Consider the following 17080-nt stretch of genomic DNA (forward strand, 5'->3'; position numbering starts at 1 on the left):
AATCTGGTCATTTCTGCCTCCGGGTTCCATCCTTACAAAGCTGTGTGGTGAGCACACTGAACAGTTTGTACAGTTTGTGTGTGTGTGTGTGTGTGTACACGCATGTGTGTGTGTGAGAGAGAGATTTAATATGGTGGACTTGTTTTTTTTTTCCTTGTTGTTTTTTTTAAAAAAATGTTCTTTCTTTCTTTTTCTTCCCCTTTTATGACCAAATCAAGTGTCCTTCATGGCTTCCGAGAGTTTGCGTTGTACGTTCAGAAAATAAGAATAATAGTAATCACATTGACAGCAAGAAATGTGAAAGTAACTTCCCCCCTCCCTCCCCCCCAGCCCTCCCCGAAGCTTCCAAATAAGTTAGGATTAATTTTTTCTTCTAAATACTTCTCCGTTGCGATCAGAGGTGGGTCGGTGACTTTATAGTTTTTCCTTGGAAGGAATCCATATGAAGGAATCCGATTGTTCTTCGATCACAAGTTTGGTTTGGTTATATATATCTTCTAGGGTATCTCCTTGGACAATTGCTGGAGGAAGGAAAACAAATTTCAATCCCTTTTCAGAAATAAATTTGGCCAGTTTTTTAGTATCTACCCTGTTTCCCTGAAAATAAGACCTCCCCAGATAATAAGCCTTCCTTGAAAATATTGCAATGGAGCAGCCCATCATCCCTGCCCTCTCCCTTCCCCCTCCCATGTGCTCTTCTTTCCTGCCCTTAAGATCCTGGCACTTTGCCCCAAATCCATCAGGTGCTTTCCCATTGGTCCACTGGAGGGTGAACATCACGGCTGGCTTTCCAGAGGAAGCTGCGAAGGAACTGACCTCACAAACAATTGCCGCTCTAGGACGCCGCACTTGCTTGCCTTAACAGCCCAGGCTCTCCCTTCTCCCTCCCATGACATCACAGGCAATTGCTGCTCTAGGATGCCACACTTGCTCTCCTTAGCGGGCCAGGCATTCCAGAGTTATGCTGGAACACATACCCACAGACACACCCACACACCAGGGGTATATCCCCCCCCCTAATATTTGTTTCCAGAGGGTAAGTCATCTGTGTACCAAGTTTGGTTGAAATTGCTCGAGGCGCTCCAGAGTTATGTTGGAACACACACACACACACAAACACACACACACACACACACACACACCGCCTTTTTTATATAGATCGATTTATTAATTATCCAGTTTGACTGAAGACAGAGTGAATAGTTGCTTGAATGTTTAGAGAGTTGGGAACATTCAAAACAAATATACGAAGCTAAGCTGATTGCTATCTTCTTCCGAGGGCAATTTGTACATGGCAATTTGTACTACAGCTAGTCTTCGCTTACCGGCCACTTGTTCATTGACTGAACTTACAATGGCACTGAAAAAGGAGACTTAGAACGGGCCTTGAAGTTACAACAATTACAATGCCCCTGGGATCCTGGGACTTTCGACTTTTGCGACTTTCCCAGCCATCTTCTCGGTCCATGGGGAGGGCCGCAGGAAGTCACAGGTCATCGCCATTACTTAGTGATGGAATTGCTGGTCCCAACTATGGTCAGTAAACGAGGACCCCCTGTATAATTCAGTTTCTCATTATCCCCAAAGTCCCACCAGGAAAAATAATAATAATAATAACAACCCACTTCCCCTTCCTTCATGGAAAGAAAGGAAGCCTTGTCAAACGCACCTGTAAAATATTCTCCAAATTCTTGTTCTAATTTCATGGCACGATCATACGTTTTCTTAGCCTGTTCCTCCGTGAGACGTTTATTCATTTCCCTGAAACAGTTTGAAAGCTTCAGTAAAGAAAAGGGAATATATAGGGACCTAGCTATCTGCGGGATCGCATTCTGCCCCATACATCCCTACGACCAATTCGCTCTCACAGAGAGGGACTCCTCCGGGTGCCGTCCACCAGGCAGTGTCAGAGGGCGGCACCCAGGAATAGGGCCTTCTCTGTGATGGGCCCAGCCCTCTGGAATGACCTCCCCCCAGATATCAGGAAAACGACCGATCTCCGCTCCTTCTGCACGAAACTCAAGACCCACCTGTTCCAACTAGCCGGCCTGGCTTAACTATAACCTTCTAACCTCCCTGGCAATTTTAATATTTTAATATTTTAATCGTAAATTTTGGGGTTTTTAACTATTTTAATTGTTTTAATTTATTGTTATTTATTTGAACCTAGTGGCTTCCATTTGTATTTGACTGTTAAATATTGATGTCACCTCCTCCATGCCACACTTGTATTTTGATTTAATTGTATGTCGCCCCGAGTCCCTTTGCGGAGAGGGGGCGACTGATAAATCGAAACAAATAAATAAAATAAATAAATATATATTCAAGCCACATTTCATTCGCCCTTGGCGGAAATAAGAATAAAGCAATAAATTTCAGCCCCAAAGGGCCATAGCGAAAAAAATAATGCTTCAGATAATTCAGCAGAGACATCTGGGGAGAAAATACGGTTTATTCTACTGGGGCCTCTGGAAATTATAATTATTGGCAAGTGGAAAACATTGTGCACACATTTCCTGCCTGTACTGTTGAATGGTTAAATTGCCAGATTAATAATAGGAAAGAGCCACGTTCTAATCCAGCCATGGTCATGGAAATTCAATGGTTCGCCTTTGGGCCAGTCAGACAGGCCTACCTTGCAAGGTTGTTCTGGGATTCAGACAAAAAGAACCCTAATTTAAGACATGGAAGCTCACTGTGTGACTGGACCAGTGACACTCTTACGGCTTGATCTACCTCACAAGGAGGTTGTGCAGGAGGCAAAAAAATAGAAGGAGTATTATGCCTATTCTATGTCAATAGAATAGAATAGAACAGAACAGAATAAGGCATGGAATGGAATAGAATAGAATATAAAGAATAGAATAGAACAGAACAGAATAGAATAAGAGCAGAGCAGAATTCTTTATTGGCCAAATGTGATTGGACACACAAGGAATTTGTCTTTGGTGCATAAGCTCTCAGTGTAAATAAAAGATACATTCATCAAGAATCATAAGATGCAACACTTAGGCAGGAACTGGGTATGCGTAGTTTAATGAAAAGAAGGACTAGGGGAGACATGATAGCAGTGTTCCAATATCTCAGGGGGTGCCACAAAGAAGAGGGAGTCAAGCTATTCTACAAAGCACTTGAGGGCAGAACAAGAAGCAATGGGTGGAAACTAATCAAGGAGAGAAGCAACTTAGAACTGAGGAGAAATTTCCTGACAGTTAGAACAATTAATCAGTGGAACAGCTTGCCTCCAGAAGTTGTGAATGCCCCAACACTGGAAGTCTTTAAGAAGATGTTGGATAGCCATTTGTCTGAAACTGTATAAGGTTTCCTGCCTAGGCAGGGGGTTGGACTAGAAGACCTCCAAGGTCCCTTCCAACTCTGCTATTGTATTGTATCATAGGATACTAAATAAGCAATCAAAACCATACTAGGAAACGGAATAAAACAATAATAAATCATAAAGATACAAGCAACGAGTTTATAGTCATAAGTAGAAGGAGATAGGTAATAGGAAGGATGAGAAGAGTAATAGTAATACAGTGTTAGTAAACAGTTTGACCGTGTTGTTGTGGGAATTAGTTATTTAGCAGAGTGATGGTATGTGGGAGTAACATCCTAAATCTACATTCTATACGTTTTACAAATATTTTTATATTTCTCCCCAACCTTCCTTTTCCTCACAGTGCACAGTCAAAAATAGTCTTGTTTTCATTTGACCAAGGCTGTTTTCTACAATCTATTTCCAGTGAATAAAAGAGATTAGAAACTTAATAATGAAAGAAGATCAACAAACTAGAAATAAAGACAGCTATATGGATATACAGTAGAATATATAATGCGAACAATGTTAATATTAGACTATGGTACCTGACTATGGATTAAAATGTATAGAATGTGAAATATATAGAGTGTCATCGTACAACTATGAAAATAAGGGATATAACCATGATGTAAAATATCATGTATTTAAAAGCAATCATACCGTATGACCATGAGAATAATGGTTGTGATCAGGGTGTGTAATACTATGTATATTTAAAAAGGATTTGATACAGCCAGTACCCGGTTGTTGCAAAACTGGAAATATGATGTAGAATAAAGGAAAACACATAATAAAAAATATTTTTAAAATAATATTCCTAAAATTAGAACATCAGAGCTTCATTCATTTATGGACTTATTTTTACCTCCTCTGCACGATTTTATGGTGCTATCTTGATTATTGCTCTGTACGTCGCCCCGAGTCCCTGTGGGGAGAGGGGGCGACTAATAAGTTCAATAAAATAAATAATAATAAATAAATTTGTCCCAGGCTGTTTTCTACAATCTATTTCCAGTGAATAAATACATTCAGCCCAGGAACATTAAGAAAAATCTGTGTTTTTCTGTAGCTGAGCTGTGTGTGCTTCTGTGAGAATAATTGCCTCTTAACCATCAACTGAAATTACTCTGGCTGGCTTCTGGGTCATAGGACATGGCCTCCCCTTCAGGCTTTGGTTAATTTTAGAAAATCAATGTAAATAAACCAGACAGAAACATTTTACCAAAATTAAAAAAAACAACAACCTCTGGCTTTGTCATAGAAGGAAGCAGATCCACAGTCGCTTGGTAGTCCTTGAGTTATGACTGTTCGTTTAGCGATAGTTTTCAAAGTTACAATGGCCTCAGAAACAATCAATTACGATGTATTTTTGAAGTTATGACTGTTGCATCACCCCTGCGATCGTGTTGCATTAACAGAGGGATTCAATCAAGATCACGTGAGGTACTAATACAGCTCTATAAAGCCTTAGTAAGGCCACACCTAGAGTACTGCATCCAGTTTTGGTCACCACACTATAAAAAAGATGTTGAGACTCCAGAAAGAGTGCAGAGAAGAGCAACCAAGATGATGAGGGGATTGGAAGCTAAAACATACAATGAATGGTTGCAGGAACTGGACGTGGCTAGTCTAGGGAAGAGAAGGACCAGGGGAGACATGACAGCAGCCTTCCAATATTTGAGGGGCTGCCACAGAGAGGAAGAGGGGCTCAAGCTATTTTCCAAAGCACTTGAAGGCCAAACAAGGAACAACGGATGGAACCTCATCCAGGAGAGATTCAACCTAGAAATAAGGAGACATTTTCTGACAGTGAGAACAATCAATCCATGAAACAGCTTCATTTCAGAAGTTGTGATAGCTTCATCAATGGATGAAGAAGAGACTGGATAGCCATCTGTCAGAAATGGTGTAGGGGGGGAGGAGGAGCCAACGTCGCGACGATACGGACGTGCGGTCTCGATGCTCCAAGACTGCAGCCGATACTTTTGCTGCTGGGTGGTCCAATCGGACCTAAACTGTCCTGCAGAGACGGTGAACAGGAAGAATACGTCTTGCTGATCTCAGGGATATCGCAAAATCCCTGATCGATCCAAGAGAAGTTCTTCAAGCTGGCGACAAAAAGTCCAGCCATTAGGCTGGTGAAGTTGCGGCGGCTCCAAAACAGAAGGATACAGAAAGAGAAAGTGTCTCCAGCTGGTGAGGATTTTTTACGGTTTTAAAAGAGACTGCCTATAAAAAACTTAAAGTTAATTTAAATTTGAGAACAGAAGAAATAAGCAGCGGAATTAGGCTTTGAATGGTTTTGGACAGTGGGTTACCTTACTTTTTAAATGTTATTTTCATGGATGGAATTTATGCAAGCCTTTCAAACCGAATGGATTAGTTTTCTTCTTCTTTTTTTATCATTATTTTTTGCAACCTATGGACTAAAATTCTCCTTCATTACTGTGTATGTTTTTCCCCTTTTTCTTCTCTATTTCACTCAAGAATTTGACTTTTTTTAAAACTTGGAATAAAAAAAGATACAAAAAGCAACAAAGAACGTTGTAACACAGAGGGGAAGATGACACTGCTACTCGGAGGCTAGAGGTTTGTGTATTGGAAACAAAACACTTTTACTTTCCTCACTGATGATTCTGGCTTGGCACTTCAAGGTCTCACTGTTTTGTCTATAGAGAGTGATAAGAAGAAAAGCATACAGTTGTTCCTTTGAAGTATACCTTTAACCAGAGAAAAGTGAAAATAAGACCTTATTGTGAATTTATGCTTAATCTTGTAAAAACCTCCTAAGCCAGAGCAGCAGTGTTTGTCATCTGGAGATAATGGCACAATCAGCAGAAAGAAACTTTAAGTTTGCAAAAGATATTGTTAGAAATTCAGAAATTATCAAACACATTTGAGAGGACTGAGAAGAAGTTGGAAAATCTAGAACATCTAACAGTAAAATATGATGAAGAAGTTGGAGATGTTTATACAATACATACAAATCCATACAAATTTGATTAAAGAGATGATTAGAGGACTGATACCACAAATGGCAGAAGACATGAGACTGTTTTGCTACTGGAAAGATACAGGTTGATAGATGAAAGGGTATAATCTAAAACTAGTTAAACTTAGTGAAATTTAGTGACAATAAATATAGTTAAATAAATAATTGATAATGATAATAATGTATACATATGTATTGCTATGATAAGTAATAATTGGATATGAATATTGAATGGTACCTATGAAAGGAAGATTAGATTTTTTTGGGTTTTATATATAAAGGTTAATAAAAAAGAACTAAGTTAAGTTTTGTTTATTAGGGGGGGAAATGTTTATATATATATAAACATTTTATATATATACACCCCCTCCCACCAAGACTTACAGAAAGACGGCAGCTCCGATCACATTTTAAGCCCACAGCTTGAAGATGGCAGGTGAGATCTTGCCGAAACGTTGCAAAGACAATCTCAACCTTACACGGGAAAAGACCCGAATACAAAAAAACCAGCATATCTACACCCGTGAAAATCTACGAAAACATATATATATATATGTGTGTGTGTGTGTGTGTGTGTGTATGTGTGTGTGTTGTATTTGTGCTGATAAATAAATTTATTTATTTATTTATTTATTTATCATTTTTATATGCCGCACCCTCTCCACCAAGGGACTCGGGGCGGCGTACAATTTACTACATAACAAATGAATGACAAGGAGGAGATATACAAAAAGCATTATACACACACAATAAATAAATAATCAATTAATTAAAAACAGCAAAAGGCAATTAAAAACAATTAAAACACCCAGAGTCAAACCTAATTTAAAATTGTATCCAGAGGGATTAGAATAGCTATAATTCAAGCCAGGCCGGCTAGTTGGAACAGGTGGGTCTTGAGTTTCATGCGGAAGGAGCGGAGATCGGTTGTTGTCCTGATGTCGGGGGGGAGGTCATTCCAGAGGGCTGGGCCCATCACAGAGAAGGCCCTGCCCCTCGGCGCCGCAATAAAGGGAGACTAGTATAGATCTATTTCAAGCTATTTAGCTCTCATCAGCTAGCCATACCCTTACTGGGATTTGAACCTGGGCTGTATTACATATTAGGCAGGAGTCTATTTGGGCATACCAGGGGTTGTAACACAAATACATATATATTTATAAATAAAATGTATTAAAAAAAGAGAAATGGTGTAGAGGGTTAAGCAGGGGGTTGGAACCGGATGTCTGCTCGGCTTCAGAATTGAACGGGGGACTTCCGGTTAGGACCTTTGTGGCTCTTTGAGTGTTTAAGGTTGCCAACCTCTGGACTAGACTCACCAGGCACACACTTCCACACCCAGGACAAGCTCCCTATAAACAAATCTCCCTCCACACCCCATTTTCTCTGTAGCTGCCCCCCCCCTCCCGGGCAAATCGGTTTCCTTTTGGGGCTAAATATTTCTCCTTTCCCGACTGCATTTCATTTTTATTCTTCTTGCACAATCGAATTGGAGCCCCCCAAAATATTATCCCAATTCACCCCATGATCCAAAACGAAGGCTGGAAAAGACAGTACTCACATTAAAGGCTCCCACGATCTAGGCTTAATGAAGATGGCAATAGGGTACAGTTGTGCAACTTGAAGTCGTTTAATTGCGTTTCCCGATACATCCAGAATACAGTGCTTGCCCTGTAGTCACAGGAAACGAGGAAAGGTTTACTTTTGAGGTGGCATTTAAAGGAAAAATAAAATAAAATAAAACTCACAAGAGTGGATCAATTTCAAAATTAGCAAGCTATAAAGGTAAAGGTTCCCCTTGCACATATGTGCTAGTCGTTCCCGACTCTAGGGGGCGGCGCTCTTCTCCGTTTCAAAGCCAAAGAGCCAGCGCTGTCCGAAGACGTCTCCGTGGTCATGTGGCTAAATGCCGAAGGCGCATGGAACGCTGTTTTTCTACTTGCATTTTTTACGTGCTTTCGAACTGCTAGGTTGGCAGAAGCTGGGACAAGTAACAGGAGCTCACTCCATTAAGCGGTGCTAGGGATTCGAACCGCCGAACTGCTGACCTTTCTGATCAACAAGCTAAGCGTCTTAGGCATTGAGCCACCGCGTCCCTTAGCAAGCTATAGCAATACAATATAAAGCAATAAAATAGCAGCTGCTGTATAAGGATGTTACACTATTTGGAGGTCCAATCCCTGCTCAAGGCAGGAGACCTGATACCATTCTGATCAAATGGCTGTCCTATCTTTTCTTAAAAACCTCCAAAATTAACAGGAGAAGCGAGATTCGTATAACAGCACGTGTGATTCACTTAACAACTAGAGTGATTCACTGAACAGCCATGGCCAAAAAGTTGTAAAACCGGGCATTTCGCAACCCCCGTGCTTAGCAACAAAAAATTCCGATTCCAGTTGTAATCATAAGTCGAGATCTACCTCTAAATGGAATTCATCTTATAATTACAAAATGTAATTATGACCATTCATCATTATTTTAGCAATGGCAATAGCACTTAGAGTTATATACCACTTCACAGTGCTTTACAGCCCTCTCTAAGCGGTTTACAGAGTTAGCCCATTGCCCCCAAACAATCTAGGTCCACATTTTACTAGCCTCAGAAGGATGGAAGGCTGAGTCAACTCTGAGCCGGTCAGGATCGAACTTCTGACAGTCGGCAGAATTATTTTGCAATACTGCATTCTAACCACTGCACCATCACGGCTCCTTATTTCCTTATTTCCTTCCTTCCTTCCTTCCTTCCTTCCTTCCTCCCTCCCTCCCTCCCTCCCTCCCTCCACCTAGACTTATATGCCTCTTCACAGTGCTTGACAATCCTCTCTAAGCAGTTTTACAGAGCCACCCTATCTCCCCCAACAATCTGGGTCCTCATTTTATCCACCTCAGAAGGAGGGAAGGACGAGTCAACTTTCAGCCGGTCAGGATCGAACTTCTGGCAGTCGGCAGAATTAGTTTGCAATACTGCATTCTAACCACTGCACCTCACGGCTCCTTCCTTCCTTCCTTCCTTCCTTCCTTCCTTCCTTCCTTCCTTCCTTCCTTCCTTCCTTCCTTCCTTCCTTCCTACCTACCTACCTACCTACCTACCTACCTACCTACCTACCTACCTACCTACACCTAGACATATACCTCTTCACAGTGCTTGACAATCCTCTCTAAGCAGTTTTACAGAGCCATCCTATCTCCCCCAACAACATGGGTCCTCATTTTATCCACCTCAGAAGGAGGGAAGGACGAGTCAACTTTCAGCCGGTCAGGATCGAACTTCTGGCAGTCGGCAGAATTAGTTTGCAATACTGCATTCTAACCACTGCACCTCACGGCTCCTTCCTTCCTTCCTTCCTTCCTTCCTTCCTTCCTTCCTTCCTTCCTTCCTTCCTTCCTTCCTTCCTTCCTTCCTACCTACCTACCTACCTACCTACCTACCTACACCTAGACATATACCTCTTCACAGTGCTTGACAATCCTCTCTAAGCAGTTTTACAGAGCCATCCTATCTCCCCCAACAACATGGGTCCTCATTTTATCCACCTCAGAAGGAGGGAAGGACGAGTCAACTTTCAGCCGGTCAGGATCGAACTTCTGGCAGTCGGCAGAATTAGTTTGCAATACTGCATTCTAACCACTGCACCTCACGGCTCCTTCCTTCCTTCCTTCCTTCCTTCCTTCCTTCCTTCCTTCCTTCCTTCCTTCCTTCCTTCCTTCCTACCTACCTACCTACCTACCTACCTACCTACACCTAGACATATACCTCTTCACAGTGCTTGACAATCCTCTCTAAGCAGTTTTACAGAGCCATCCTATCTCCCCCAACAACATGGGTCCTCATTTTATCCACCTCAGAAGGAGGGAAGGGCGAGTCAACCTGGAGCCTGGTGAGATTCGAACTGCCAAACTGCTGGCAGCTGGCAGTCAGCAGAAGTAGCCTGCAGTACTGCATTCTAACCACCGTGCCTTCTTCTTATTAGGAATTATATAGACAAAAATCATATGCTTTTCTATGTAAGCTGGTTCGCGCCTTCCCTCAAATCAAAGCCACACAGATCTACAACTGCATTTAATATAATTCAAGATGATATATAGTACATTTTGTATTTGTACCATCTGGCTCATTTACCCTTTCGGCTACAAATCGCACGGACTGCACACTCGTTCCATACAGATTATCGTTATACTGGCCAGCTTCGATGAATTTGTGCTCTTGAATGTCCTTTTCCATTTGTTCTCTGGAGATGACGAAGTGGTAATCTCTCCCGTCCACTTCATAATCGCGCTTCGGTCGAGTGGTATCTTGGGAGTAAACAAAGAAAAAAAAATGAAAGCGGTTTTGCTAAGCGAACCAAGACCCTTTATATTTACTTTCTCTGAAGTACAGACCTACAGAGTTACCAAGCTGGAAAGGACCTTAGAGCAGAGATGAAATTCAACAGGTTCTGGAGAACCGTAGCGGAAATTTTGAGTAGTTCAGAGAACCGGCAACTAACACCTCTGACTGGCCCCAAAGTGGGGTGGAAATGGATTTTGCAGTATCCTTCCCCTGCCATGTCCACCAAGCCATGCCCACAGAACCCGTGGTAAAAATTTTTGAATTTCACCACTGCCTTAGAGGTCTTCCAGTCCAACCCCCTGCTCAAGCAGGAGACCCTATACCACTTCAGATAAATGGTTCTTTAATCTCTTCTTAAAAACATCCAGAAATGGAGCATCCACAATTTTTTTGAGGCAAGTTGTTCCACTGATTAATTGTTCTAACTGTCCGGAAATTTCTCCTTTGTTCTAGGTTGCTTCTCTCCTTGATTAGTTCCCACCCATTGCTTTTTGTTCTACCCTCAGGTGCTTTGGGGAACAGGTTGATCTCCCTCTCCTATGAGGCAGCCCCTCAAATGTTGGAACACTGCTATCATGTCTCCCCTAGTCCTTCTTTTCATTAAACTAGACCAGTTGCTGCAACCGTTCTTCGTGTGTTTTAGCCTCCAGCCCTCTAATCAGGGTGAAATCCAGTAGGTTCTGACAGGCTCTGGAGAACCGGTAGCGGAAATTTTGAGTAGTTCAGAGAAGCGGCAAATGTCATCTCTGGCTGGCCCCAGAGTGGGGTGGGAATGGAGATTTTGCAGTATCCTTTCCCTGCCACGCCCACCAAGCCACATCCACCACACACGCCCACCAAGCCACGCCCACAGAACCGGTAGTAAAAAAAAAGAATATTCCCCATTGCCCCTAATTATCTTTGTTGCTCATCTCCGCACTCTTTCTAGAGTCTCAACATCTTATTTATATTGTGACGACCAAACCTGGATGCAATATTCCTTATGACACTTATGACCATTGCAACATTCCCCTGGTCATGTGATCAAAATCTAGTTTTATGATTACGGGCATGGATTTATGACGGTTGTCGTTATGAGGTCATGTGATCACTTTTTGCAACTTCTGACTTTTGCCAAGTCAATGGGGAAGAGCCAGATTCACTTAACAGCCATGTTACTAATCTAGCAATGGCAGTGATTCACTTAGCAGCGGTGGCAAGACAGGTCGTAAAGTGGAATAAATCTCACTTCGCTGTCTTGTTAAGCAACAGGAATTTATGAGCTCAGTTGTGGTTGTAAGCAGGGGTGGGATTCAAATAATTTAACAACCGGTTCTCTGCCCTAATGATTTCTTACAATAACCAATTCACCAAACTGCCCAGAAAGTTAACTACCAATTCTCCCACCACTGTTTATAAGTCAAGGACTGTTTGTATTTTGAGAAGTTCTAGGGAGGAGCTACTGCGACCTTTCCCCACCCCAACCAAACTATCGCAACTTTGCCCTCTGGAATGCAACCCCTCCCTGCTGGAAATCCAGGCCACATTCCACCACAGATCACAACCAGTTAGCATACTACACCTGATTCTAGCCAGGAAATATTCACAGTGATGCTTCCTGATATACAATACTTACGTGGGACGCAGGAGCCGAATTTGTCAGGGAACTCAGATATTAAATCATCATTTATCCGATCTTTCATTGGGCCGAGGATAATAACCGGCCTGGTGTAATTAACTGAAATGCAGAAAGAAAAGAAGATGGCTGAAGTAGCTTTGTAACAAACACTGGCCATGGGTTGATGTTCTCTAAAATGAACCGTGGTGGCGCAGTGGTTAGAATGCAGTATTGCAGGCTGATTCTGCCCACTGCCTGCAGTTCGATAGGGACCGGCTCAAGGTGGACTCAGCCTTCCATTCTTCCGAGGTCGGTAAAATGAAGACCCAGATTGTTGGGGGGCAATAGGCTGACTCTGTAAACCGCTTAGAGAGGACTGTGAAGCGGTATATAAGTCTAGGTGTTATAGGGAGGGAGGGAAGGAAGGGAGGGAGGAAGGAAGGAAGGAAGGAAGGAAGGAAGGAAGGAAGGAAGGAAAAGAAGGAAGGAGCCGTGGTGATGCAATGGTTAGAATGCAGTATTGCAGGCTAATTCTTCCCACTGCCAGCAGTTCGATCCTGACCGGCTCAAGGTTGACTCAGCCTTCCATTCTTCCGAGGTCGGTAAAATGAAGACCCAGATTGTTGGGGGGCAATAGGCTGACTCTGTAAACCGCTTAGAGAGGACTGTGAAGCGGTATATAAGTCTAGGTGTTATAGAGAGGGAGGGAAGGAAGGGAGGGAGGAAGGAAGGAAGGAAGGAAGGAACGAAGGAAGGAAGGAAAAGAAGGAAGGAGCCGTGGTGATGCAATGGTTAGAATGCAGTATTGCAGGCTAATTCTTCCCACTGCCAGCAGTTCGATCCTGACCGGCTCAAGGTTGACTCAGCCTTCCATTCTTCCGAGGTCGGTAAAATGAAGACCCAGATTGTTGGGGGGCAATAGGCTGACTCTGTAAACCGCTTAGAGAGGACTGTGAAGCGGTATATAAGTCTAGGTGTTATAGAGAGGGAGGGAAGGAAGGGAGGGAGGAAGGAAGGAAGGAAGGAAGGAAGGAAGGAAGGAAGGAAGGAAGGAAGGAAGGAAGGAAGGAAGGAAGGAAGGAAAAGAAGGAAGGAGCCGTGGTGATGCAATGGTTAGAATGCAGTATTGCAGGCTAATTCTTCCCACTGCCAGCAGTTCGATCCTGACCGGCTCAAGGTTGACTCAGCCTTCCGAGGTAGGTAAAATGAGGACCCAGATAGTTGGAGGCAATAAGCTGACTGTGTAACCCACTCAGAGAGTGCCGTAAAGCACGATGGAGTTGTATATAAGTCTATGTGCTATTGCTAAAATTTAATCTTGGAGAGATATCAATTGCTTTTTTTTATTCATGCATGGATTTTGGCAAAGGACAGGCCTTTGCTTGCAGGAAGTGAGTGAAATAAAAATGCAAGCAGAAGCAGAGCAAACCCAAATGATCTAGAGTCACTCGTTCTGCCCTGATAAGGCTGTGAGTGTTTGAGGCGGGGAGGAAATATTTCATAAAGGTAGCCTCTGTAATCTACTGTTGGCAGAAATGCCCACCTGGGTTCAGTTCCAAGTGGGGGAAAAGACACTGGAAACAAGGAGGCTGCTTGGAAAGATGGTTTAATGGTGGGCAGGACCACGTGGCTTGAGCTCCTGAACAGAAAAGGGGGATCATCAGATGCTTCCAGATGTTGGGTGAAGAAGAAAAAAGAGACTGAGATGCTGAAAGTCCCTGGGTTTTATGCCCTCTCTGGGCTTTGATCTTGATCTTGTATTCTGATTGGTTGTCTGACTCCCATGGGGCCATGCAGGGGCAACTCTCTAGGCTGTGTTTTGAGTCCAAGTTTGGTTGAGCCTTGCTTCTTCCCAGGTGCCCTGTGGTGAGATGGGCAAAGGGCTAATACTATCACGCCTTAATCCCATCACCCTGGAACTGAAGGGGGATCTTTGCTATGTAGAGTAGACTAACCCAGGCTTTAATGGATCATTGACAAAGGAGGGGGGCCAGGAGGTTGCAGGGAGCTACTTTGTCTTTAAAAACATGTTTCTCCCTTTTCACATCCAGGGAAATATAGTATTCTGCCTTTTCAATATTTCCCAGGATATTTCATTTTTTTTAGGAGGGGGGTAACTTCCTACACTACAATACAAAATACTATCTTTTGAAATAATAGAAAATATTTGTAGCTTGGGTTTTAGATTTTGGCAGCGGTTTGCTCTGCAATTTAAGCTTGTCACAATTTAGTTTCGGAACGTTTCGTTGCCACAATAGGTAAAGTCATCAGCAGGATTTTCTTGCCCTGTTCTCCTTCGCTTATGTCTTGTGTGACTAATTGGTCGTTTGATTGATTGTTGGTTTATATTGGTTTCTACCAGTGGTGGGTTTCAAATGTTTTTAGAACCTCTTCTGTAGGTGTGGCCTGCTTTGTGGGAGTGGCTTGCCAGCCATGTGACTGGGTGGGAGTGGCTTGCCAGCCATGTGAGTGGGTGTGCGTGGCCAACTTGTAAAATGTGGTGAAACTCACTTAACAACGCTCTTGCTTAGCAACCCAGAAACTCTGGCATTTGAAGCACACAAGTCTTAAAGCTGTCAAGTTACAAGACCCTTGTTCCCCTAACCCTTTAGAAAAAAGAACCCCAGGGGTGTTCAAACTTGACAGCTTTAAGACTTGTGGACTTCAACTCCCAGAATTCCTCCTCTCGCTCTTCATCTTGATGATGTGCGGAGGGGCGGGGGGAGGGTGCTGGAACCGGTTCTAAACGGCACTGTAGATTTGTGGAACCTCTTCTATAGAAGAGGTCAGAACTGGCAGGAACCCATCCCTGGTTTCAACGTATGGCTCCAAATGAACAACCAATCAAATGGCCAACTGACCACACTGGCACACAAGATATTTATAAGCTAAGGAGAATAGGACAAGAAATTGCATTATTTCAGGGGATGCCACAAAGAAGAGGGAGTCAAGCTATTCTCCAAAGCACCTAAAGGCAGGACAAGAAGCAATGGGTGGAGACTAATCAAGGAGAGAAGCAGACTAGAACTAAGGAGGAATTTCCTGATTGTTATAACAATTATCCAGTGGAACAACTTGCCTCCAGAAGTTGTGAATGCTCCAACGCTGGACGTTTTGAAGAAGACGTTGGATAACCATTTGTCTGAAGCGGTGTAGGGTTTCCTGCCTAAGCAGAGGGTTTGGACTAGAAGACCTCCAAGGTCCCTTCCAACTCTGTTATTCTATTCTATTCCTACTGCTGATGTTACTTAGTCTGGTAACGAAATGTTCAGAAACTAAAGTGAGGTAAGGTTGGAGAGCAAACCACTGCCAAAAACAAAACATTATCACTCACTTTAGAAACCCAAACAATTTAGTGAGAAATACCTCAGCAAAACTGAAATGAGCTAGACCCGTTCATTCTGCCGTGGTAGACTTAGTGAGGGAGTGTTTAGGTAGGAAGGACATCGTTTTAAAAATTAGTCTCCGTTGAAGGAGTATATGAATCAATATTGGCTATTTGCTTTTATTACGAATTGCTTATGCTGCTATATAATTGTTACTGATTAAACCAATATTTGCTGTTTGTTTCTGATATGATATACTGCTAGATGCTATGCGCCAGCACTTGATGCGTGCTATGCGCGCATGCAGAGGACAACTAAAATTGCTCTGCGCATGGGCAGAAGCCAAAAACAGGAGAACTGGTTTGGGGGAATGGCATGCCTGGGTCACTGCCAGTTCTAGGCCGCCAAGCTACTACTGGTTCGTCCAAACCAGTCCAAACCAGTAGGAATCCACCCCTGCTCGGAAGGATGGAAGGCTGAGTCAACCTTGACCCTGGTGAGATTCGATCTGCCAAACTGCTGGCAGATGGCAGTCAGCAGAAGTAGCCAGCAGTACTGCTCTCTAACCACTGAGCTACCGCGCCACAGATACCAAAGCTTGCTTACTTTCCTGCCGTGTAACAGGTTCATAGGAGAGAATGCAGTCCTCCTGTCCTCCTGATGAAAGAAGAAAAACAGAGAGAAAAATCAGCATTTGCTTCCAAAATGCCCCCCAACGTCACATTTACTTCCTTGAGTAAGCTAATGTACAAGTTACTCCTAAAGGCTTTCAAGCAATCTAACTCGGCTTTAAGTTAGCCTGTGATTTATCATTGCCAACAAGGCAGATACCCAGGCCTCAGAAATGACCTAAAGCAGTGTTTTTTTCCCCAACCTTGATGACTTTTAAGTTGCGTGGACTTCACCTGCCAGCATGATGGCTGGGGAATTCTGGGAGTTGAAGTCCACACATCTTGAAGACGTGAAGGTTGAGAAATACTGACTGAGTGGATGAATCTGCATTGAGAAGGATGCCTTTTCCATGTCCTGTCCTCATTGGTGTGACTGAATCTTATATATATATATATATATATAAGCCACCACCCCATCCCCTCCCACCAAGACTTACAGAAAGACGGCAGCTCCGTTCCCATTTTAAGCCCACAGCTTGAAGATGGCAGGTGTGATCCTGCCGAAACGTTGCAAAGACAATCTCAACCTTACACGGGAAAAGACCCGAATACAACAAAACCAGCATATATATATATATATATATATATATATATATATATATATATATATATATATATATATATATATATATATATATTTGTTTTCGTAGATTTTCACGGGTGTAGGTATACCTTACAACCTTACACGGGAAAAGACCCGAATACAACAAAACCAGCATATATATATATATATATATATACACATATATACATATATATATATATACATATATATATATATATATATATATATATATATATATATATATATATATATGTGTGTGTGTGTGTGTGTGTGTGTGTGT

At 42.6% G+C, this 17080-nt stretch overlaps 1 protein-coding gene across 6 annotated transcripts in view; it reads right to left on the bottom strand.

Moving 5' to 3' along the window:
* Window positions 1-344: 344 nt before the first annotated feature.
* The window catches only part of LOC309390542 (disks large homolog 2), a 303450-nt gene continuing 286714 nt past the window's right edge, over window positions 345-17080 (bottom strand). For all 6 annotated transcript variants that reach the window (XM_081949959.1, XM_081949958.1, XM_081949963.1 and 3 more), the window contains 6 exons: window positions 16171-16221; window positions 12257-12358; window positions 10432-10604; window positions 7873-7982; window positions 1670-1761; window positions 345-521 (listed from right to left, as the gene is read on the bottom strand). In XM_081949959.1, the coding sequence (XP_081806085.1) occupies window positions 415-521; window positions 1670-1761; window positions 7873-7982; window positions 10432-10604; window positions 12257-12358; window positions 16171-16221 (635 nt within the window). In that variant the 3' untranslated portion in view covers window positions 345-414. The remainder of the gene's footprint in view (window positions 522-1669; window positions 1762-7872; window positions 7983-10431; window positions 10605-12256; window positions 12359-16170; window positions 16222-17080) is intronic.

Source organism: Natrix helvetica, assembly GCF_964273705.1.
Source record: "Natrix helvetica genome assembly, chromosome: 4".
NCBI classification, from domain to species: Eukaryota; Metazoa; Chordata; class Lepidosauria; order Squamata; family Natricidae; genus Natrix; species Natrix helvetica.